Genomic DNA, 19758 nt, shown 5'->3' on the forward strand with positions numbered 1-19758 from the left:
CAGACTACGTCCTACCCCAATTTCACAGTGACCCTCTAATCTGTAACCTAACCACGTTTACCATTCTCTCTAATACATCAATGTAGCAATGACGCTCTGTCTAGCTAGCCATGTCACACGTGTAAAACAGATGTTACAATAGCAATAGTCACATGGGGCCTTAATATGTAATATATAAGAATATGTAATATATATATGTACGTTGATATGTAAAGTCAATCAAGTAAACGATTCATTTACACTTTAGATGTGTGATTATACTATATGTTTGCCGCGGACCAAGGTAGTAGAGAGTAAATGCGAGATCGGGAGTGAGAGATAAAGTGATGAGGAAAAGAGATCGGGGCCCGCACGAGAGGGAGAAGAAGAGGGTTAGTAATCGACATATAGCACGTAAACGAAGATAAAATGAGCAGGGTGAGTTGGTGATTCACATGCAGGGATAAAAATAGGGGAGAAGAAGAGCGACGCTAGGGCGAGGGAGAGGCGGTAATAATAGTAGTGTAACACAAGTACATTTCTAGAGTGTTCGCTGGTGGTTTAGCTCACGATGTCAGAGGCACGACCCCAAAAGCAATCTATAGTGGCAGTCATAGAAGTAGGATGCAGAAACGGTAACTCTTTATTACATAGTTTATGTGGACAATTTGGTAATGAAAACAAACACATATATCATGAATTTATATGATTTCGGTATAACACATACTCGGTGTAACTCACGTGATATAGTCCAGGGGCCGGTTTTCAGAAACAAAATATCTGTCTTAACATTAGTCTTTACATTAACTTTGACTCGTAAACCCTTGACAGAAACATCGTTAAGTTACGAAGATGAAAAATCCTAGAAAACTTCCTCTTAACAGTACGAGATCCTAGACCCTCTGGTAACTTTAAAACCAAATGAAGATAACGTAGTTATACGACGAATTGCATCTATAGAGATATTATATTTGATATAGATTAGTAAACCATGTTTTTTTCATAAGAAACACGTCAGAAACATTACACGTCGCAAACATTTACCAATCGTTTAACAAAACCATCAAAACATATAGAGACATTAGTATATAACTAGTGGAACTAGTATATTATGTCGATGACCAAAAAATACATTTACAAGTGGCGATTCTAGTTTTGGATTGTTTGATGAGTCATGACTCTCGTGAATTGCCTTTCTGTGCAGAATAATGTCTTGCAGTGGAGAACAACTTGCTCATGGCGTTTTGCATACATTTTTGTCATGCACAACAAATGTATATGAATCTGAGTTTTGTGATAGATTCTCATCGAATCTGCAGCATTGAAACGTTTCTGACAACAGGCCCTAGGTGCGTACTCGGCTACGTTTTAATATAATGAGAGAGAGAGAAAATGCGAAGATCATAATTACCTATAGAAGTAGTCGCAGAATTAGAATGTAGAAACGGTGACTATTTAAGCGTTGTCACGTGCGCTATATATATATATAACTACCGCAAGGGTTGGTAAGAACGGGTATTCTTTCCCTTTTTATTATGGCTTGGTCCGAAGGTTTTTCAAGGCTGGAGCCAACAACTCTTGTTGTTCTCCGCGCCGGGTTTAACCAGACGCACGCGCTGTCATCGCTGCTACCAATCTGTGCTACCATCTTAGCTATCGACTGCTACAGGAACCAATAAAACAGTTCGTAGTTTGCCCAGGGGTTGTGTGACGTCACAGGTCACCGGGTCATTTATGACAAAAATCGATGAAATGTCGAGTGCGGCGTGCGCTCTCGGTTCAGCACATATGTACATGTATTCTGTGTACGTGTACACGCACGCATGTGTACGTGCACACACACGCGCGCACGCACGCACGCACCTGTACGTGCACAGGCACGCACCTGAACGTGCACACTCACGCACGCACACGTGCATACGCACGCACGCACGCACGTGTACGTGCACACGCACGCACGAACACGTGCACACGCACGCACGATCACGTGCACACGCACGCACGCACGCACGCACGCACGCACGCTTGCTCGCACGCACGTGTACGTGCACACGCACGCACGCACGCACGCACGTGTACGTGCACATGCAACTAACAATGCAGGTAGTAAATCCAACAAGAGAACTACTAGGTACCGTGTTCCCTGAATTACCTCGTTATCACTGTACGACTGTGTGTTCGCACGTTATTACTGTGTGTGCACACGTTATTACTGTGTGTTCGATCATGTACGATCCAATGAATCAGATGGCGCCATTGGCTGGGTCTGTTGAAGACGATTATAGCTTTATGTTAATTTTGTGTGTACTGTAGATTCAATTCAGCAGCGGATGTAATAATTATGATGTACCGCGCTCTCTGCTGTGCTGAAAATTGCAATTCCATGACACCGTGCATCATATATGCTGCGTGAGACGGTGTAAGCTGCTAACGTACTCTAATACGCAACTAATACATACGTGTGATAGTCTACGCCTGAACTCTTGCGAGTACTAGAAAGCTTACAAAAGCATAGCGGATATAAAAACTGGTGCACACAGGACAGCACGCCATATGATCCATCATGTGAATAAATCTTTACGACAGAAATTGCCATATATTCTATGACACGAGTGTTCGCATACATCTATGCTTCTTGCTACTACGTGATGCTGTTTGACTTGGTTGACTTAAATGCTTAATGACTTAATCTTAACACGCATGCGTGAGATTTCACACGGTATATTGGTGTAATATACAGGATTAACATATACGAGCTATATAGAAACCAATAGTATCAATAGTATCAATTAATTTAGATTACGTAAACAATTTTGTTGCGAATTGTTTAAATATCACTCTATATAAAATATGCTACGTAAACTCTACGATTGGTGTCTTAGCCCGTAGAGTTTTCAGAAAAAATGTAGCACTTTTGTCGCAAATACTTGATTAAATGTTTAATCGAATTTCTAACTGTATGATTCGCTTCTTGCGTTTTTGACTTGATATTTTGAACATGAAATCTAAGCTAATCGCTCAGCAGGAAATGTATCTCAATATCACAAAACTGAAGATATTGATATAAAATCCCGTAGAAAAGCTGTGCATATCAAAACTTCTGTATCCGAAATTCATGGAATGAGAAATAAACATTTCATATTTATGAAACATATTTATTTCATCTGTAACATAACTTCGTTAATTTTGCAAATATAGGTAGCACCCGATCATGCAAAATGTTTGTAAAACAGTGATTCGCCGCTGTAATTGCATGTAAAAAGGCGTTTATTGTAGGGCAGCAAATAAATTTATGTACACGCGCAATTCACTGCCGTTCATACAATTTTTCCCCGGTAATAACGTTCGCATACACACACGCACGCACACACGCACACGCACACGCACATGTAAACAGACTCACATGCGCGTGCGCATACATATTACACACATTACTGTATGTTATCGTCGGTGTGGCTTCTCTGTCGTTTCTCTGCATTGGTGTCTGTAACGCATGACGATAAATCCGCTTAGTATCGTTCGCACAATTTAGACAATTTATAATGTTTTCGGATACTAAATGGTGTTCACTCTTTTGAACTGTGACATCAAATACGATTAAGTACTATTAAAAGAGTTACTTAAAATGCCGTTAAAGGTGCCGTTTAAATGCGGCTGTGGAAGTAAAATGAGTAGCATACATGGCGAGTGGCTATAACGTCAACACAAATAGTAGACACCAACGCTGTCTATCTGCTAGTCGGTGTCATAACAACACGTTAGAGAGATCTATGTGTGAGGCATGCATAAGAATAACATACACCAGAAATAGACGCATATAGGCGGTAGAAAATTTGCTGTTAGGGAACACAAATAGTTTAATACGCACTAGTAAGCGGAAGCAAGTGCTGAGTCGGAATTTGGTAGAAAATGGGAGGCGTTTACTCAGGGTCTGGTACGAAATGTTTTGATTTGATTGATCCTCACGCAGTTATGTTGTGTGTTCTGACAAGTACATTGAATAGAATACTGTCAGATTCTCTTATTTATGTCTACAAAACGACCGCCTCATGCAGATGTTGATTCAAGCACATAATTCTAGTGTTCAACTTCAAAGCACCCAAGAAAAACAATCCTTTATTAAAAGTACTAGTTATTCTATTTTTTGCCGGTGTGAATTTGACAAAATTTCTATTCCACCGTCGCTTCCCATTGAAATACATATGGTTTAAAGAGTAAAGAACAGCTGTTAGTAGAAAGTGGCTGAGGCCATATAACAACTATGCACTGAACCAGGCGCTAAAATTAAACGCGTCTGTGAAGGCTCCGCGTGATTTACAAGCCGATGTCGCCTAAACTGGGTCAGCGTAGAATTTCGTAAAGTACATTAAAAGTACAGTAAAAGTAGACAGAAACATTGAGCCGGGCTAAATAAAAGCGGGGCTCATGACACCGCACCGATTCAGTTCGTGTGTGCTGCGATAGCAGTTGCTAGGCTCAGCAGCGCTCCGCATCTGCGAGGCACACACATGCCCCGGCCCGGCAGCAATGTCGATTCTCCTGCACGCCGTGAACTTTGTGCTCATTGTTAGATTTCTACCGTCATCGTCGCAATCGCTGCAGACATCTCGTAGATCGCCGGCGGATCTGCTGGGCAGCCTGAAGGAATGGTACGACATGAGGATCCGGCCCGACGACGATGCTGGCCCAGTCATCGTCACCGTCGACATGTACATCCGAGCGCTCTATAACATAGACCGTGCGCAGCATGAGCTTTGATGCGCGACTTCACTCTGCGACAGACGTGGTCTGACCAAGACTCAGCATTTCAACGGACGCCACCCGGACCCGGAAAGTATATAGGAGCGCCAAAAATTCGCGACAGTATTTGGAAGCCTGATCTATTCTTTGTTAATTCAAGACACGCCACCTTCCTGCTGTGACGAGCCGAACACATTAGTTCGCATTTATCGAATGGAACCGTGGTGCTTCACCAGCGAATTACGTCAACGTTCTTCTGTCACGATGAATTTGTTCACTTTCCGTTCGATCAACAGAATGTTCCATTAAACTCGCAAGCTTCGGTTATAGCTAGAAGAACTACAGTTCGCCTGAAGGAAGAGACCCTGTCACGGTCACACAGGTATCGAACTGCCACAGTTTCAGCTAGCCAAAGGAGAGAATGCCTTTCCGGTGGAGGTTATTACGAAGCATCATTACACAGGAACTATAGCGAACTGCTAGTACATTTCACGATGAATCGTGACTACGAGTATCACGTCGTGCAGAATCTGATGGCCGTGTGTATTCTGGTAATTTGCTCCTGGATTCCTTCTGGTTACACGTACAAGCAGCAGCCGGCAAGAGTGGCTCTCGTGTTACGACGTTCTAGCGATAACACACAGAGCGCCGCGGTGCGTTACAACCTCCTCCCGTCTCTATCTAAAAGCATTGACGTTTGGTTCATGCGTGCAACATTATTCATATTCCTGTCACTGCTGGAGTTTGCGCTGGTAAACTACCTCACCAGAAGGTCGGAAAGTTGACAAAGGCATTGAGGCACCCGAGCCGTCAAGAACAGGAAACAAATGACACGGCTAAGACTGGCGCGTCCTTCAAACTGAAGCGTCAATTGACACGGCTTTCTATCTTAACAGATGAGGAACATCGCAAAGCAAAGTACGTCGACATTGTCGCTCGCGGCTGTTCCCCGTCGCCTTCTGCTTCTTCCTCATCATATTCTGGTCGATTTACAGTGCATCTAGTATGAATCTGTAGGTAACGAAAACTCATACCAAAATAATGAGGGCAGCTGATTTTGCGTTGAAACATTGACCGTTGCAATCAAGGTCGTATAGAACTCTCTTGTCACCAGTGTTTGAAATAGTACCACGTCCGCCAGTCCGGCACTGGTAATTTTGCATTAATACGAATTTTACTATAGGTATACAGCAGAAATATTTTTTTTTCGAAATTAAAACTGGCTGAGATTTTATACCTATTTCTAAGACTGCAATGTCGGTTGTGAGTTAAGGATACTCTCCACCGTTGTGCATGAAATTTATCGATTTTTCGTTTTCAACTTTATTCGATGGCTAACACTATGTCCCACCTGTGTACATGCTTATTTCTCCATATAACGTTATTATATAAAATTTATTAGTTATGCCTCTTTATTCGCTAAAATTTTCTATTTTTCACACAACTTGATTTTAAGCAGTTTTTCGAGTTTCTTCGTAAATTGTATAATTAAGAAAATCCTGACGCGCTATTTGGTCCATTTGTGCTTAACATGTGGCAAAATTTGTATCCTCACCTTTCTGGTAGTTGAGAAATATCCAATACCATTTTTACATAAAAATTCAAAATTTGTGTGGTAACATAATTAGGTGCTGGAAATTTCATGAAATTTTTTTGCTTGAGCATAGAGATATATCTCTTCTATAAATAAACACTGGATTGATTCGATTCATTCGCCAATAAACGTTTAATCTCACTAGAGCAATACCCGTGCACAACGTGGAGAGTATTATAAGTGGTCTATCAATATGTGTGTTAGACTAAACAACGGGCAGTTGTCGTGTTCTATAGATATTCATTATGGCATAACGGCGTTTGAATTATAAACGATGTGTTCAGTAAATCACAAAGACCTTTATTGTCTGAGTGCGTACGCTACTTACGTGTTAAATGATAGTAACCTTGTGCTCAGTCATGCGTTTATGTCATTCATAATTGACTAGCCTTCGCTACGATATAGTGATTTTGCTTAGTTTTAATGTTTAGATATATTTGTTTCAATAGGTATATTTAAACTAGATACTGATATTCCCGTGTGCAGTTTCTGCCTGGATAATTCTTACGCCTGGTGTTACATACATAGACTCTCACAACGCTGTGCAATTTATGTACTAGACAATCGTTACCTTCGCCAGTACGGAGAATAATGCAGGAGCCGTTGAAGCGTTAATCATGTAACCAGTTTAATGCGCGTATGCCGTCACATGGCTGTCCTTAGCACGGTAATTCGTTCTGTATTGACATGTGCTGGTTTTTGACTCCACACTATGTATTGTCTGCAATGAAGCTGGTTATAAGCGTGGTGGGATATATCTACGAAAGCTACATCTTCGTCAAGACGTAGCCTAGGAGGAATATATTCCGAGTAACCTACCAAACCGACTGACGCGACCGACGACCGACCGACCGACCGACCGACGCGACCGACCGACCGACCGACGCGACCGACCGACGACGACCGACGACCGACCGACCGACGCGACCGACCGACCGACCGACCGACGACCGAACGCGACCGACCGACCGACCGACGCCGACCGACCGACCGACGACCGACCGACCGAACTGACGGTTACAGTTATGCGGAAGATGGATTGGCGCGGTAGAATTTGCGTAGCATTGGTATTGAGTCTCGTGGAAGCGCGTATTTGTCATATTGTTCGATATATAGTCGTTTCTAGTCTGTAATAAAGGTCACCTGCTGGCCATCTAGATATCTACCGCGTGATTTGTGCTTTGCATCTGGGGTGTTTTCTTTCAGTTCTCATATGCGCATACCACACTGGGTGCGAGATGAGAGCAGTTCACAGAACCCAGCCACAGACCTGGGTTGATGCGGCTCATTGTTTGCGCATGCCGCACACATGGGTGAGAAATATTGCAACACGTCGTTAATAGTTAGTTTTTGTGCTACTATGTGATTATAGCCTGAGTGTCCTGCAACAGTAGGCAGTTTCCGTAAAACGTTTAGATCGAGAAACTTGCAACGATTCCGTTTAAGGCGAATAATAACCTCCTCCAGCGCCCTGAATCTGTATACAATTTCGTCGTAGCTTTATGTTTAGTAGTTCAGAGAATTAATTGCGTCTGTAAATAGACGTAACCAATATGCCAAACGAACACAGTGCAATACATTCTAAATGAGCTGTTAATATCCCTATAAAACAATAACTTTCACGTGCTCTCATCGGTTGCTAACGAGCAATCCTGGTGTTTGAAAGGCACGGTGTTAATTGTGATTCGTATAGTGCTATTTACGATGCTTACGCGTTTAACAAACTATTCTAGGTCCAGTGAATGTTTCTACTAATCAATTTGGCTATGCGCCGCATTCTGTCGCATAGCAATAGTCAGGTGGGCCCTTAATATGTAATATATATATATATATATATATATATATAGTAGGTATATAACAGATATACAGATATATGTGCGTTGATATGTAAAGTCAATCAAGTAAACGATTGATTTACACTTTAGATGTGTGATTATACTATATGTTTGCCACGGACCAAGGTAGTAGAGAGTAAATGCGAGATCGGGAGTGAGAGATAAAGTGATGGGGAAAATAGATCGGGGGCCCGAGCGAGAGGGAGAAGAAGAGGGTTGGTGATCGACATATAGCACGTAAACGAAGAAATGAGCAGGGTGAATTGGTGATTCACATGCAGGGATAAAAATAGGAGAGAAGAAGAGCGACGCTAGGGCGAGGGAGAGGCGGTAATAATAGTAGTGTAACACAATAGGAGTATTCAGAGCAGGGTAGTGTTATTGTTGTATTCTCTTCTAGAGTGTTCGCTCAACATGTCAGAGGCACGACCCCAAAAGCAATCTATAGTGGCAGCCATAGAAGTAGGATGTGGAAACGGTAACTATTTATTACATAGTTCATGTGGACAATTTGGTTATGAAAACAAACACATATATCCTGATTTCATATGATCTTGGTATAACACATACTCGGTGTAACTCACGTGATATAGTCCAGGGGCCGGTTTTCAGAAACAAAATATCAGTCTTAACATTAGTCTTTACATTAACTTTGACTCGTAAACCCTTTACAGAAACATCGTTAAGTTACGAGAATGAAAAATCCTAGAAAACTTCCTCTTAACAGTACGAGATCCTAGACCCTCTGGTAACTTTAAAACCAAATGAAGATAACGTAGTTACACGACGAATTGCATCTATAGAGATATTATATTTGATATAGATTAGTAAACTCTGTTTTTTTCATAAGAAACACGTCAGAAACACTACACGTCGCAAACATTTACCAATCGTTTACCAAAACCATCGAAACATATAGAGACACGTACTAGTATATATATGAACTAGTGGAACTAGTATATTATGTCGATGACCAAAACACACATTAACAATTGGCGATTCTTGTTTTGGACTGTTTGATGAGTCATGACTCTCGTGAATTGCCTTTCTGTGCAGAATAATGTCTTGCAGTGGAGAACAACTTGCTCATGGCGTTTTGCATACATTTCTGTCATGCACAACAAATGTATATGAATCTGAGTTTTGTGATAGATTCTTATCGAATCTGCAGCATTGAAACGTTTCTGACAACAGGCCCTACGTGCGTACTCGGCTACGTTTTAATATAATGAGAGAGAGAAAAAATGCGAAAATCATAATTACCTATAGAAGTAGTCACTGAATTAGAATGTAGAAACGGTGACTATTTAAGCGTTGTCTAGTGCGCTATATATAACTACCGCGAGGGTTGGTAAGAACGCGAATTCTTTCCCTTTTTATTATGGCTTGGACCGAAGGTTTTTCAAGGCTGGAGCCAACAACTCTTGTTGTTCTCCGCGCCGGGTTCAACCAGACGCACGCGCTGTCATCGCGGCTACCAATCTTTGCTACCATCTTAGCTATCAACTGCTACAGGAACCAATAAAACAGTTTGTAGTGTGCCCAGGGGTTGTGTGACGTCACATGTCACCGGGTCATTTGTGACAAAAATCGATGAAATCTCGAGTGTAGCGTGCGCTCTCGGTTCAGCACATATGTACATGTATTCTGTGTACGTGTACACGCACGCACGTGAACGTGCACACTCACGCACGCACACGTGCATACGCACGCACGCACGAACACGTGCATACGAACGCACGCACGCACACACGTGTACGTGCACATGCACGCACGCACGTGTACGTGCACACGCACGCACGCACGCACGAACGTGTACGTGCACACGCACGCACGCACGTATACGTTCACACGCGAAGACTGTAGCATTGCAACGACACAGATGCATGCGTATGTGTACTGTACGGTTGAAATACGAAATATTTTGTCACAAATGACCTGACCCGGAAGGATATGTGGCTAAGTTCGCGCATGCGCAGACTGTAACTACGAACTGGCTTATTGGATATACAAACACATGGATTGCTGACTCCCTCGCACATCCGGTGGATGCGGCGTTTGTAGGGGTCGTTGCAGAAGCAGGTAGTCGCCACTTCCGGCATGTAGTGTGTCAATGTCTTCTTCTATGCAGTGCTGGCAGTTTTACTCTCGAGACTCATAACACCATACTTTTCGGTTATATGTTTTGCTTTAGCCTAGTCATTGACCGTGCTAGAATTAGCTCAAGGCATTTTGAGGAAAGCTGCCTTCGTCAGGTATGGCTAAGTCTTTTTGTAGTTTATATTAGTTAATTATTCGTTTATGCCGCTTTCACACTGGGGTTTATCACGCTTCAGGTCCGGACCTGAAGCGGGATAAACCCCAGTATGAAAGGTCGAAACACCCTTAGCCCGAGCTAAAGTTATCCCGCTCTAGGGGGTGGTCAGGTCCGCTTCAGACCTGAGCTAACGTCAGTATGAAAAGGTATCTGGACTTTAGCTCGCTCTAAATTCCCCCCCCCACAAACCTCCCCATTACCCCATTCATACTGGGAGTTATCCCGCTTCAGGTCCGGACCTGAAGCGGGATAAACCCCAGTATGAAAGGTCGAAAAACACTTAGCCCGAGCTAAAGTTATTCACCTCAGGAGTGGTTCAGGTCCGCTTCAGACCCGAGCTAACGTCAGTATGAAACGACTTATCCCGAGCTAAAGTTATCCCGCTTCAGAAGCGGGCTAAAGTCGTGCGCGGTATGAAACGACTTATCCCGAGCTAAAGTTATCCCGCTTCAGAAGTGTATGTCATCCAACCCCACTAGACGATATATGTTTATGACGGTTCCAAGTCCAAATGGAAAAGGGATTTTAAATCTAGGAAGCCTTCTTACGAAATATATACCACAAAAAAGTGTTGAGGTTGCGAAGCCACTTGCTCAGAAGGAACCTGTACGTAGGATGGGTTAATATATCCAGGAGTGTATAATAATAGACATCTATTATTATACACTCCTGATATATTAACGATGCATGCATATAAACTTGACTAATAAAAATTTGGCTAAAATGTCATTTGCTAGATTCTGATTTAGTAAAATTCAAATTGTATTACAATGTATTTGTAATAAGTAACTAATTTCCATCTGCATCCTTCCATTCTTAATTAGTGCTTAATTTTTTTAATTAAATCTCAAAGCAAACGTAGATTCGATTTCTGCAACTAGTAGGTGAATGTTATACACTATGCTCCTATCTACGTGTCACTGTTGTCTGCTTTATGCTGAAGGCGTTTGCGAAGTGTTTTTTACTTGCATGTGAGGTGCTTTTGATAGTGATATTGATCAATGATGTTTTTACATTTGTTGTGAACACGAATTTTGAAGCAAAATTTTTTAAAGTCTGCCAAAACGGTCTCCTTAATTTCTTCGGATACCTCAATGCTCATTCACCAAACATAGCGAAATAAACTATAACGCTGTGGGACTCATTTCAGATGAGGGAAACAACTGCCGACATGTCACTTCCATGGTAGTAAATGCAAAGCCAATGTTTTCCTTAGGCCTGAGAAGGCCATGCCTGCTGAGAACACCGATGTGATCAGGTGGGCTTTGTTGGGAGCCCGATTCTTGAGATGCCATTGCATCACTAAGTTTTAAACTGACTATTGCGAGATTTTTGCTCAGAATAACTAAATATAGCTGAATATAGTCTCACCTGACAGCGAAAATATCACTGATTACACCAACATTAAAAATACTAAGATTTTATGCAGTTATAGCATAGAAAATTGGATATAAACACATCGTAACAGCAATGCATTTTATCGTGTCGTGACAATGCCTAATGGCAGAATTGGTAATCTTGTATTTGTGTCGGTGATGAATTGAAAACAAGTGCGTGCCTGTACTGTGGGTATAGCAGATAAGCGGTGGCGCCACAAGCTAATGCATACTTCCTTTTAGTTCAAGATGACAGAAAACGAATGTTTACAAAAACGATAAGTTCGAAACTGGCAGTTTTCGGTGGTTCTAAGGTTCTAAGACATTTTATTGTTACTCTAGACAATTGCTGTTACTCAAGCAATAACGGTAGGTATCATGAAAGTGGGGAAAACACTGGAAAATTCTCGCAATAATCGCTTTAAGATGTCTGTTTTTGTACTTATTGCTGGGTTGCAAACGACAGGCTCGTTTGAAAGGATCAAGAAATGTAAATATGTAGGCTATAGAGAAACGGGTTATGTTAAAACGTATGAAATACATCTGGAATATATTAACAATAAAATATTAACAGCTTGTACATACTCGCACATGTTTAACATCTGGTAGGCTTAGATTTTAGATATTTGTTCTTACACTGTTTAATATAGGGACTTACAGGAGCCTTCCCTCGAAGTTGCAAGCGGCAAACATAAAATCAGGCAAAAATGTATTATTTTAACATTGCACGTTTATACTTGCCTATATATGTGTGATGGGTAATAAAGACTTTTACCCATAATAAAAGCTTTTAGACTTCAAAGTGAATGTGTCGGGTCGAATGTTTCAAACAGCGTTTACTTTTGCCGCTCTGCGGCGATGTTGTTGTCTCTTGTTGCCATGCGGTGTTGCCACGCGCTGAAGGTCATGAAGGCTGCATATGCTCATAGATATCATATAACACGTGTTGCATAACACGTATAACACGTGACCTGCGTCGACTCTTGCCGCAATGATACAGAACCGCGGCGAAACGCATTTTCAAGTTGTTTTTTCGTTGAGAGAATATATGCTTGATACATATTTTTACAGTTTTATTTTCAAAGCTAACATTCAGTTAAAGTGTAGTGAGTTATTTACTTACGTTTTAACAGTGGTTTGTCACAAAAATGTTCGTGGGAATGCATTTTTAACTGTTTACATTATTTAAGCTTTTAATGTGAGCCTGCATGTCTTGAGGTAGTCCCTTAATTGTCTTTCATCCTTTCGTGTAGCACATCACCAATGAGAGAATCACTCAGCTGAATTTAGAAAATACGTAAAATCTGTACATACGTAGAAGTAAAATGACTTGTGGAACTATGCTCTTCTATCTGAAATTATGATTCTCAGCACAGCGACAACTCGGGTTGCGTAAATTTGCTCAAATGTTATTTGTATATTATGACCAATAACTTTTCTCATGATACGAAATAAAAATTCGTTATTACCTAATTTTTTATAGAATATTAAGTGTTTCCACGTGCAGCCTGGCATGCTCATTGTCATAAATATATTATATGGACATATGTGAGGAAGAGGCCTGGACAGCCTCTACGGGGTACATCATAAATATATTATATGTCATAAATATATGCAGCCAGCTTCTAATGTGTCAGGTTGGTGGGTCATCATCGATACGCGTAACATACCGCGAGACAATTTTACTGGAACATGTAACATTTAGTAAATGTGTTTTGCTGCATTTAATCCCCCCACCATGATGTCCACATTGTAATAGTAATACCTGCAACTGTTTAATGAGGAAGCAAACAATTTTAAATTTAGACGCTCAAGTTATACGCAGTGGCATTTCAACTATTTTAGCTTGTTATGGAATTTGGTTCTGCAAACGATTATACCTTGGCGCAAACATGCACTTCTTTCCCCTTCAACCTCAGTTTGTTCAGTAGCTATTCAACTCGTTCTATATTAGTATTATGTTTATTGCTAACCATATTGATATTGTAATTGTGTTTTATATTAACATGGACATTGTGAAAGATAAAAATGTATACGTCTATATTTAATAAATACTGTCTATACATGGATACTAATACAGCTAACACGACATGCAGGCTGCGGCAATACAGATTACTTTATATCATATCATGTTATTTTTGACTCGTTGAACGTACCCGTATTTCGTCTAATACATTGAAATTAATGTTACAATATGCATTTCAGTGTTGATGATAATAATACAATCAATCGAAATTCATAAATATGATAAAGAAGATATGAAGATAGGATACGAATACGGCTAACACAACATGCAGACTGCGGCAGTACAGATTAAGTCATGTTATTGTTGACTCGTTGAATTAACGTACACGTATTTCTTCTAATACATTGAAATTAATGTTACAATATGCCATTTCAGTGTTGATGATAATAATACAATCAATAAAAAATCATAAAGAAGATAAAGAAGATATGTTATGCCTTATTTTAATTTAGTGCATCACGTGATAAATCGTTGAAATTCTATTGGATAACGCAGCAGGCACTATAAAGCAATAGTGCCCGCCTGAGCGGGCACTATTGCTTGCGCGACGCATTGTTATTATAACGCATTGTGTTCACGTCACGAATCTCCTGCGTCTGGGCGCCACGCAAGAGTTTCGAACGGCGGTTGTGTTTGTGTAGAACGTTTTGTTACATCGAATGCACCGGCAAATTAGGGAGTATAAAGATATATAATTAGAAAATTAAAACAACAGGGGCCGGTTTCACGAAGCGTACTTAACTTAAGTATGATTAAATCACTAATCATACTTAACTTCCCGTAATTATGATTAGTTAATCATACTCAAAAATCTGTTTCACGAAGCGATTTAAGTACATATTTAACTAATCACATAATTAGCCGACTTCAACATGAATAGACTGGCACTAGGTTAGTTCTCGGGTTAGTTACTCGATGGGAATCGAGTAATCAAGGTAGGAGCGAGTACCCGTCTAAAACAAATTACACGGTATTCAATATGGCGGACCAATACGCCAACATTATCTTCAAGTTCGGTACATGAAAAGGAATTAATTTGTAACTATAATGATTGAAGTAGTACAGCAAATCTTAGATAATTTAAATTTCCTTGGGAAAAAATTGAAGTAAAATTTCCAATTAGAAAATCTGCAGCGTACTTAATATACTAGTACTACCTACTTCTAAGTTCTAGTACTAGCAACTAATTATGATTAGTGGATTTAATCATGCTCCTGAGTAGAATTAAATATTGTGATTAACTTAATCATGATTAAAGTTAATTACGCTTCGTGAAACAGTCACTTTAATTTAAGTACGAGAAGTTAATCATGATTAGTGATTTAATCACGATTCAATACTTAAGTACGCTTCGTGAAACCGCCCCCTGGCATTAATATATAAATAATTGCATGCAGTGAAAACTGCTTTCAGTGATAAAAACAGCGTACACCGAGCGGACCGGAAGTTTCCTGTGACCGGTTGTGCTGCCGCCTGTCGGTGATGCCGCATCGCCTGTATAATTTATCGTTAGCGCGCGGAAGTCAGCAACCCATGTGTTTGTATAATATATCTATGCATGTTTATTGCGTCGGGCAGGTCAGTCCTAATGTGTATACATACAACGCGTAGCCGACGCCAGTATTATCTGCTGCGTCGGCGCTAAAGCCAGTCCGCGCTAATTATTAAATGTGTTTATGAACGTACTACAGTATTAACATCTATTATCCGAAATTCTGAAAACCGAAAACCGTGTTTGGCAATTCTCATACATATTGTACTGTACCGGTACAGCACTTGGACTCTTGAAAACTTGGGTTTCAGTACTGGCTAGTTGAAGAATATACGTAGTGTTTGTATCTGTACTGTACTACCATTCCGAAACGTGTCTGGTGCCAAGAGTTTCTGAAAATATATTGTGTACTGCATCCCTGCATTTTAATAATCCTAGCAAGAAGAATAGTTTGTTTTAGTTAGATATTTGTGTTTGTTTTAGTTTACTTTAAAACGCGACTCGAAATGTCAAATTTTATAAATACTTTCAAATGAACAGTAACTAACACACCAATCCATAATCATATGCTAAAAAGAAGTAAATTCCGATTATAATTTATCACTAGTTTTCAACATGCAACAATCATAGACCCAAGTTTCACATAGATGAAGTTAAACTGGTAGTTCCGGCAATTTAATTTAAAGTAAATTAATATCGCATAGAAAATAGAAAGTAGTATATATAACTGAGACAGGAACGAACTCTTTGGCATTGTATTAATTAGCATCGTACGGTGTAACATTATATTATATCTGATAGAATTTTAAAACGATTGTGAAGGAGAGAGAGAAACGGGAAGTTGAATATTCTGTGTATATCCACATAGACAGCAATAGGGAAACAAGTTTTAATAATTTCATATCAAACCAATACAATTCGTACTACATTCTTCTTCTATCATTCTAAATGGTGAAATATTTGTAAAATAACATGCTATGCGAAGTAACGTTTCAAGACATATTACTACTAGAATCTCAATACACCGCGATGTACTACAGAGATTCTATAAGCCAAAGGTTTGATATACGTACATTTCCTTGTAATCGATATGTTAAACAAAATGTAAATTAATCACACGTCCTTTCACTAAAAGACGGTGCGTAATTGATTATTACAGATTCTGACTAGATGCGCCATAAATCGACCAGAATAAGATGAGGAAGAAGCAGAAGGCGACGGGGAACAGCACGCGAGCGACAATGTCGACGTGCTTTGCTTTACGATGTTCCTCATCTGCTAGGATAGTAAAATGTGACAAATGACGCTTTAGCTTTGGCAGGACGCGCTCCGACTCAGCCGTGTATTTTGTTTCCTGTTCTTTGGCGGGCTCGGGTGCCTCAATGCCTTTGTCAACCTTCGCCGACCTTCTGGTAAAGTAGTTCACCAGTGCAAACTCCAGCAGTGACAGAAATATGAATATGTTGCACACTATGAACCAAACGTCGATGGCTTTTAGATAGGAGACGGGAGGAAGGTTGTAACGCACCGCGGCGCTCTGTGTGTATATCGCTAAGAACGTCGTAACACCGAGAGCCACTCTTGCAGGCGCTGCTTGGACATGTAACCAGAAGGAGAGCCAAGAGCAAATAACCAGAAATACACACGGCACCAGACTTTGCACGACGTGATACTCGTAGTCACGATTCATCGTGCAATTCACTTGCAGTTCGCTATAGTTTCCGCTTTTAAGATACTTCGTTATTTCTTCAACTGGATAATTTTCTTCGCTTACGGCCAGTCGAAACTGTGGCAGTTTGATACCTGTGTTGATAGTGACAGGGTTCTCTTCCTTCCAGGCGAACCGTAGTTCATCCATGCTATAACCAAAGCTTGCGAGTTTAATGGAACATTTCTGTTGATCGAACGGAAAGTGAACTAAATTCATGTGACAGAAGAACGTTGACGTAATTCGCTGGTGAAGCACCACGGTTCCATTCGGATAAATGCGAACTAATGCGTTCGGGCTCGTCACAGCATGAAAGGTGGCGTGTCTAGAGTTGGTAAAGAACAAATCGGGCTTCCAAATACTGTCGGCGAGTTTTGGCGCTCCTATGTACTTTTCCGGGTCCGGTGGCGTCCGTTGAAAGGTGAGTCTCGGGTCAGACCACGTCTGTCTCAGAGTGAAGTCGGCGTCAAAGCTCATGCTGCGCACGTCTATGTTATAGAGCGCTCGGATGTACATGTCGACGGTGACGATGACTGGGCCAGCATCGTCGTCGGGCCGGATCCTCATGTCGTACCATTTCTTCAGGCTGCCCAGCAGATCCGCCGGCAATCTAGATGTCTGCAGCGATTGCGACGATGACGGTAGAAAGCTAACAATGAGCACCAAGTTCACGGCGTGCAGGAGAATCGACATTGCTGCCGGGCCGGGGCATGTGTGTGCCTCGCAGATGCGGAGCGCTGCTGAGCCTAGCAACTGCTATCGCAGCACACAAGAACTGAATCGGTGCGGTGACCTGAGCCCCGCTTTTATTTAGCCCGCGGCTCAAGGTTTCTGCTTCTGCGTTTACTTATGTACTTTAAAAACGGATCCTTTCAATACAGACAAAAACTAGCAAACCAGCAGGTTTTGCTGACGCGTGTAAATTTAACGCGGTTAGCATCAAACATATGGACTCACTGTCTTCTCAAACCTAATACGTTTGGTATCGGTTTTATCTCAATATAGGGGATTATGAAACGGTCCAGCCTTCACTATTCCGCTAAGATTTACTATACATATAATGATTTATAGAGGGGCCTTTATACATTTTCGTTGCAAATTACCCACGTAAATTATCAATTTTCTTTCCGCCATGCAAACGCCTTCCTTAAAGCTACCGCACACTAGAGCAATATAGCTAAGCAATCGGTCTCGCGAGAAATATGGCTTTCGAGTTGTGTTACCCGCAAACTAGACTAGGGCAATCGGACTTGTGTATTGCTTGTTTATGTCATTGGTCTGGCTGGTCATTGTGTCACACTTTCACTTTTTCTCCTGGTACCACGTGCACGGCGTGCTTCGGCTTGATGATGGTCGTAAACTCGCACCAGTTATAACCCTGGTTGGGCTATAAAAAAAAAGCTGTGCGACACCAATGCAGAGGTCCTGCTGTGTCGCACTCATATTTCTCTAGACCCTGTGTAGGTAGATGCTAAAGTGTCACTCTGCGGTCGTGGGTGATAACTTTTACTCGTGTTCCAGTGACTCAGTTTCTTGGGATATTCGTGGTGCAACTTTCACTTGTTGTTACCTTGAGCTATTTGACTAAAATAAGCTATGACGTTATCTGCTTACGTTAAATGACCCGTGTCGGTAGGTTTTATACTAGGCTAAATAATTTCATATCCACGTCATTATACGCCATCTATTGTTAGTGTCATGTCAACTGCTAAAACATTGAACAAAACAAGTCATGGAAAGGCAACAGCAGTCGCTTGCATGTTTATACGCGGTGAGGCGTGCGACCGTCGACCGATCGATTGCGGTTGCAGGTTGCAGCGACGAGCAACCAAAAATCGCAAGTCTGCACTAGGCTTAACGAGTTCCCCTTCACCAATTAAGAGAAACCACGATATCATCGTGAGAGAGTGAGTGAGTGAGTGAGAGGGTAAAAACAAATGTCTGCTTTTATTTTCTCCTGCTCTATTTTCTTCTATCTCTATCTATATCTATATCTATATCTATATCTATATCTATATCTATATCTATATCTATATCTATATCTATATCTATATCCTTTCTATATCTATATCTATATCTATATCTATATCTATATCTACTACTTAATCTTATCTATTATATATATATATCTATATCTATATCTATATCTATATCTATATCTATATCTAATATCTATATTCTATATCTATATCTAGTTATCTATATCTAGATCTAGATACTATATCTATATATTTATATCTATATCTATATCTATATTTTATATCTATATGTATATCTCTTATATATATATCATATATATATCTATATCTATATCTATATCTATATCTATACTATATCTATATCTATATCTTATATCTATATCTATATCTATAATCTATATCTATATCTATATCTATATCTATATCTATATCCATACAAGCGGCAAGACCTCTAATCTTGGAGAGCTCCGCGCTTATACCCCGTTCCGCTGCAGCTCTGCTCTCCATGAATGTACGTCTCACATTCATATTCCAATATCATCATAACTATTATATATTCGCAGTATTTCCCCCTCCTGGCTTTTTGTATGTAATCTGTTTCTTGTAAACATTTATATCTATAGAAACTCGGTCAAGTCTCGGCATCTACCGAGTGGTTTTGACATCATATACGTAGCAAAGTCTCTCTCTCTTTCTCTCTTTCTCTCTCTCC

General features: G+C 40.6%; 2 protein-coding genes and 1 pseudogene across 2 annotated transcripts; 2 read left to right on the plus strand and 1 right to left on the minus strand.

The window, feature by feature from the left end:
• The first annotated feature begins 4091 nt into the window (after window positions 1–4091).
• On the plus strand, window positions 4092–5073 carry LOC106805574 (annotated as a pseudogene).
• Window positions 5074–5213: 140 nt separating this feature from the next.
• On the plus strand, window positions 5214–7592 carry LOC106805575 (glutamate-gated chloride channel-like). Its single transcript, XM_014807229.1, has 3 exons — window positions 5214–5491; window positions 5634–5732; window positions 7520–7592. The coding sequence occupies exons 1-3, from the start codon at window positions 5214–5216 to the stop codon at window positions 7590–7592; spliced, it is 450 nt and encodes a 149-aa protein (XP_014662715.1).
• Window positions 7593–16043: 8451 nt separating this feature from the next.
• On the minus strand, window positions 16044–17860 carry LOC106805581 (glycine receptor subunit alpha-3-like). The gene has a single exon (XM_014807235.1). It carries the CDS (start codon window positions 17758–17760, stop codon window positions 16513–16515), a length of 1248 nt encoding a protein of 415 aa, XP_014662721.1. The 5' UTR covers window positions 17761–17860; the 3' UTR covers window positions 16044–16512.
• Between the last annotated feature and the right edge of the window lie 1898 nt (window positions 17861–19758).

This window comes from Priapulus caudatus, unplaced genomic scaffold (genome assembly GCF_000485595.1).
Source record: "Priapulus caudatus unplaced genomic scaffold, Priapulus_caudatus-5.0.1 Scaffold119, whole genome shotgun sequence".
Taxonomy (NCBI): Eukaryota; Metazoa; Priapulida; class Priapulimorpha; order Priapulimorphida; family Priapulidae; genus Priapulus; species Priapulus caudatus.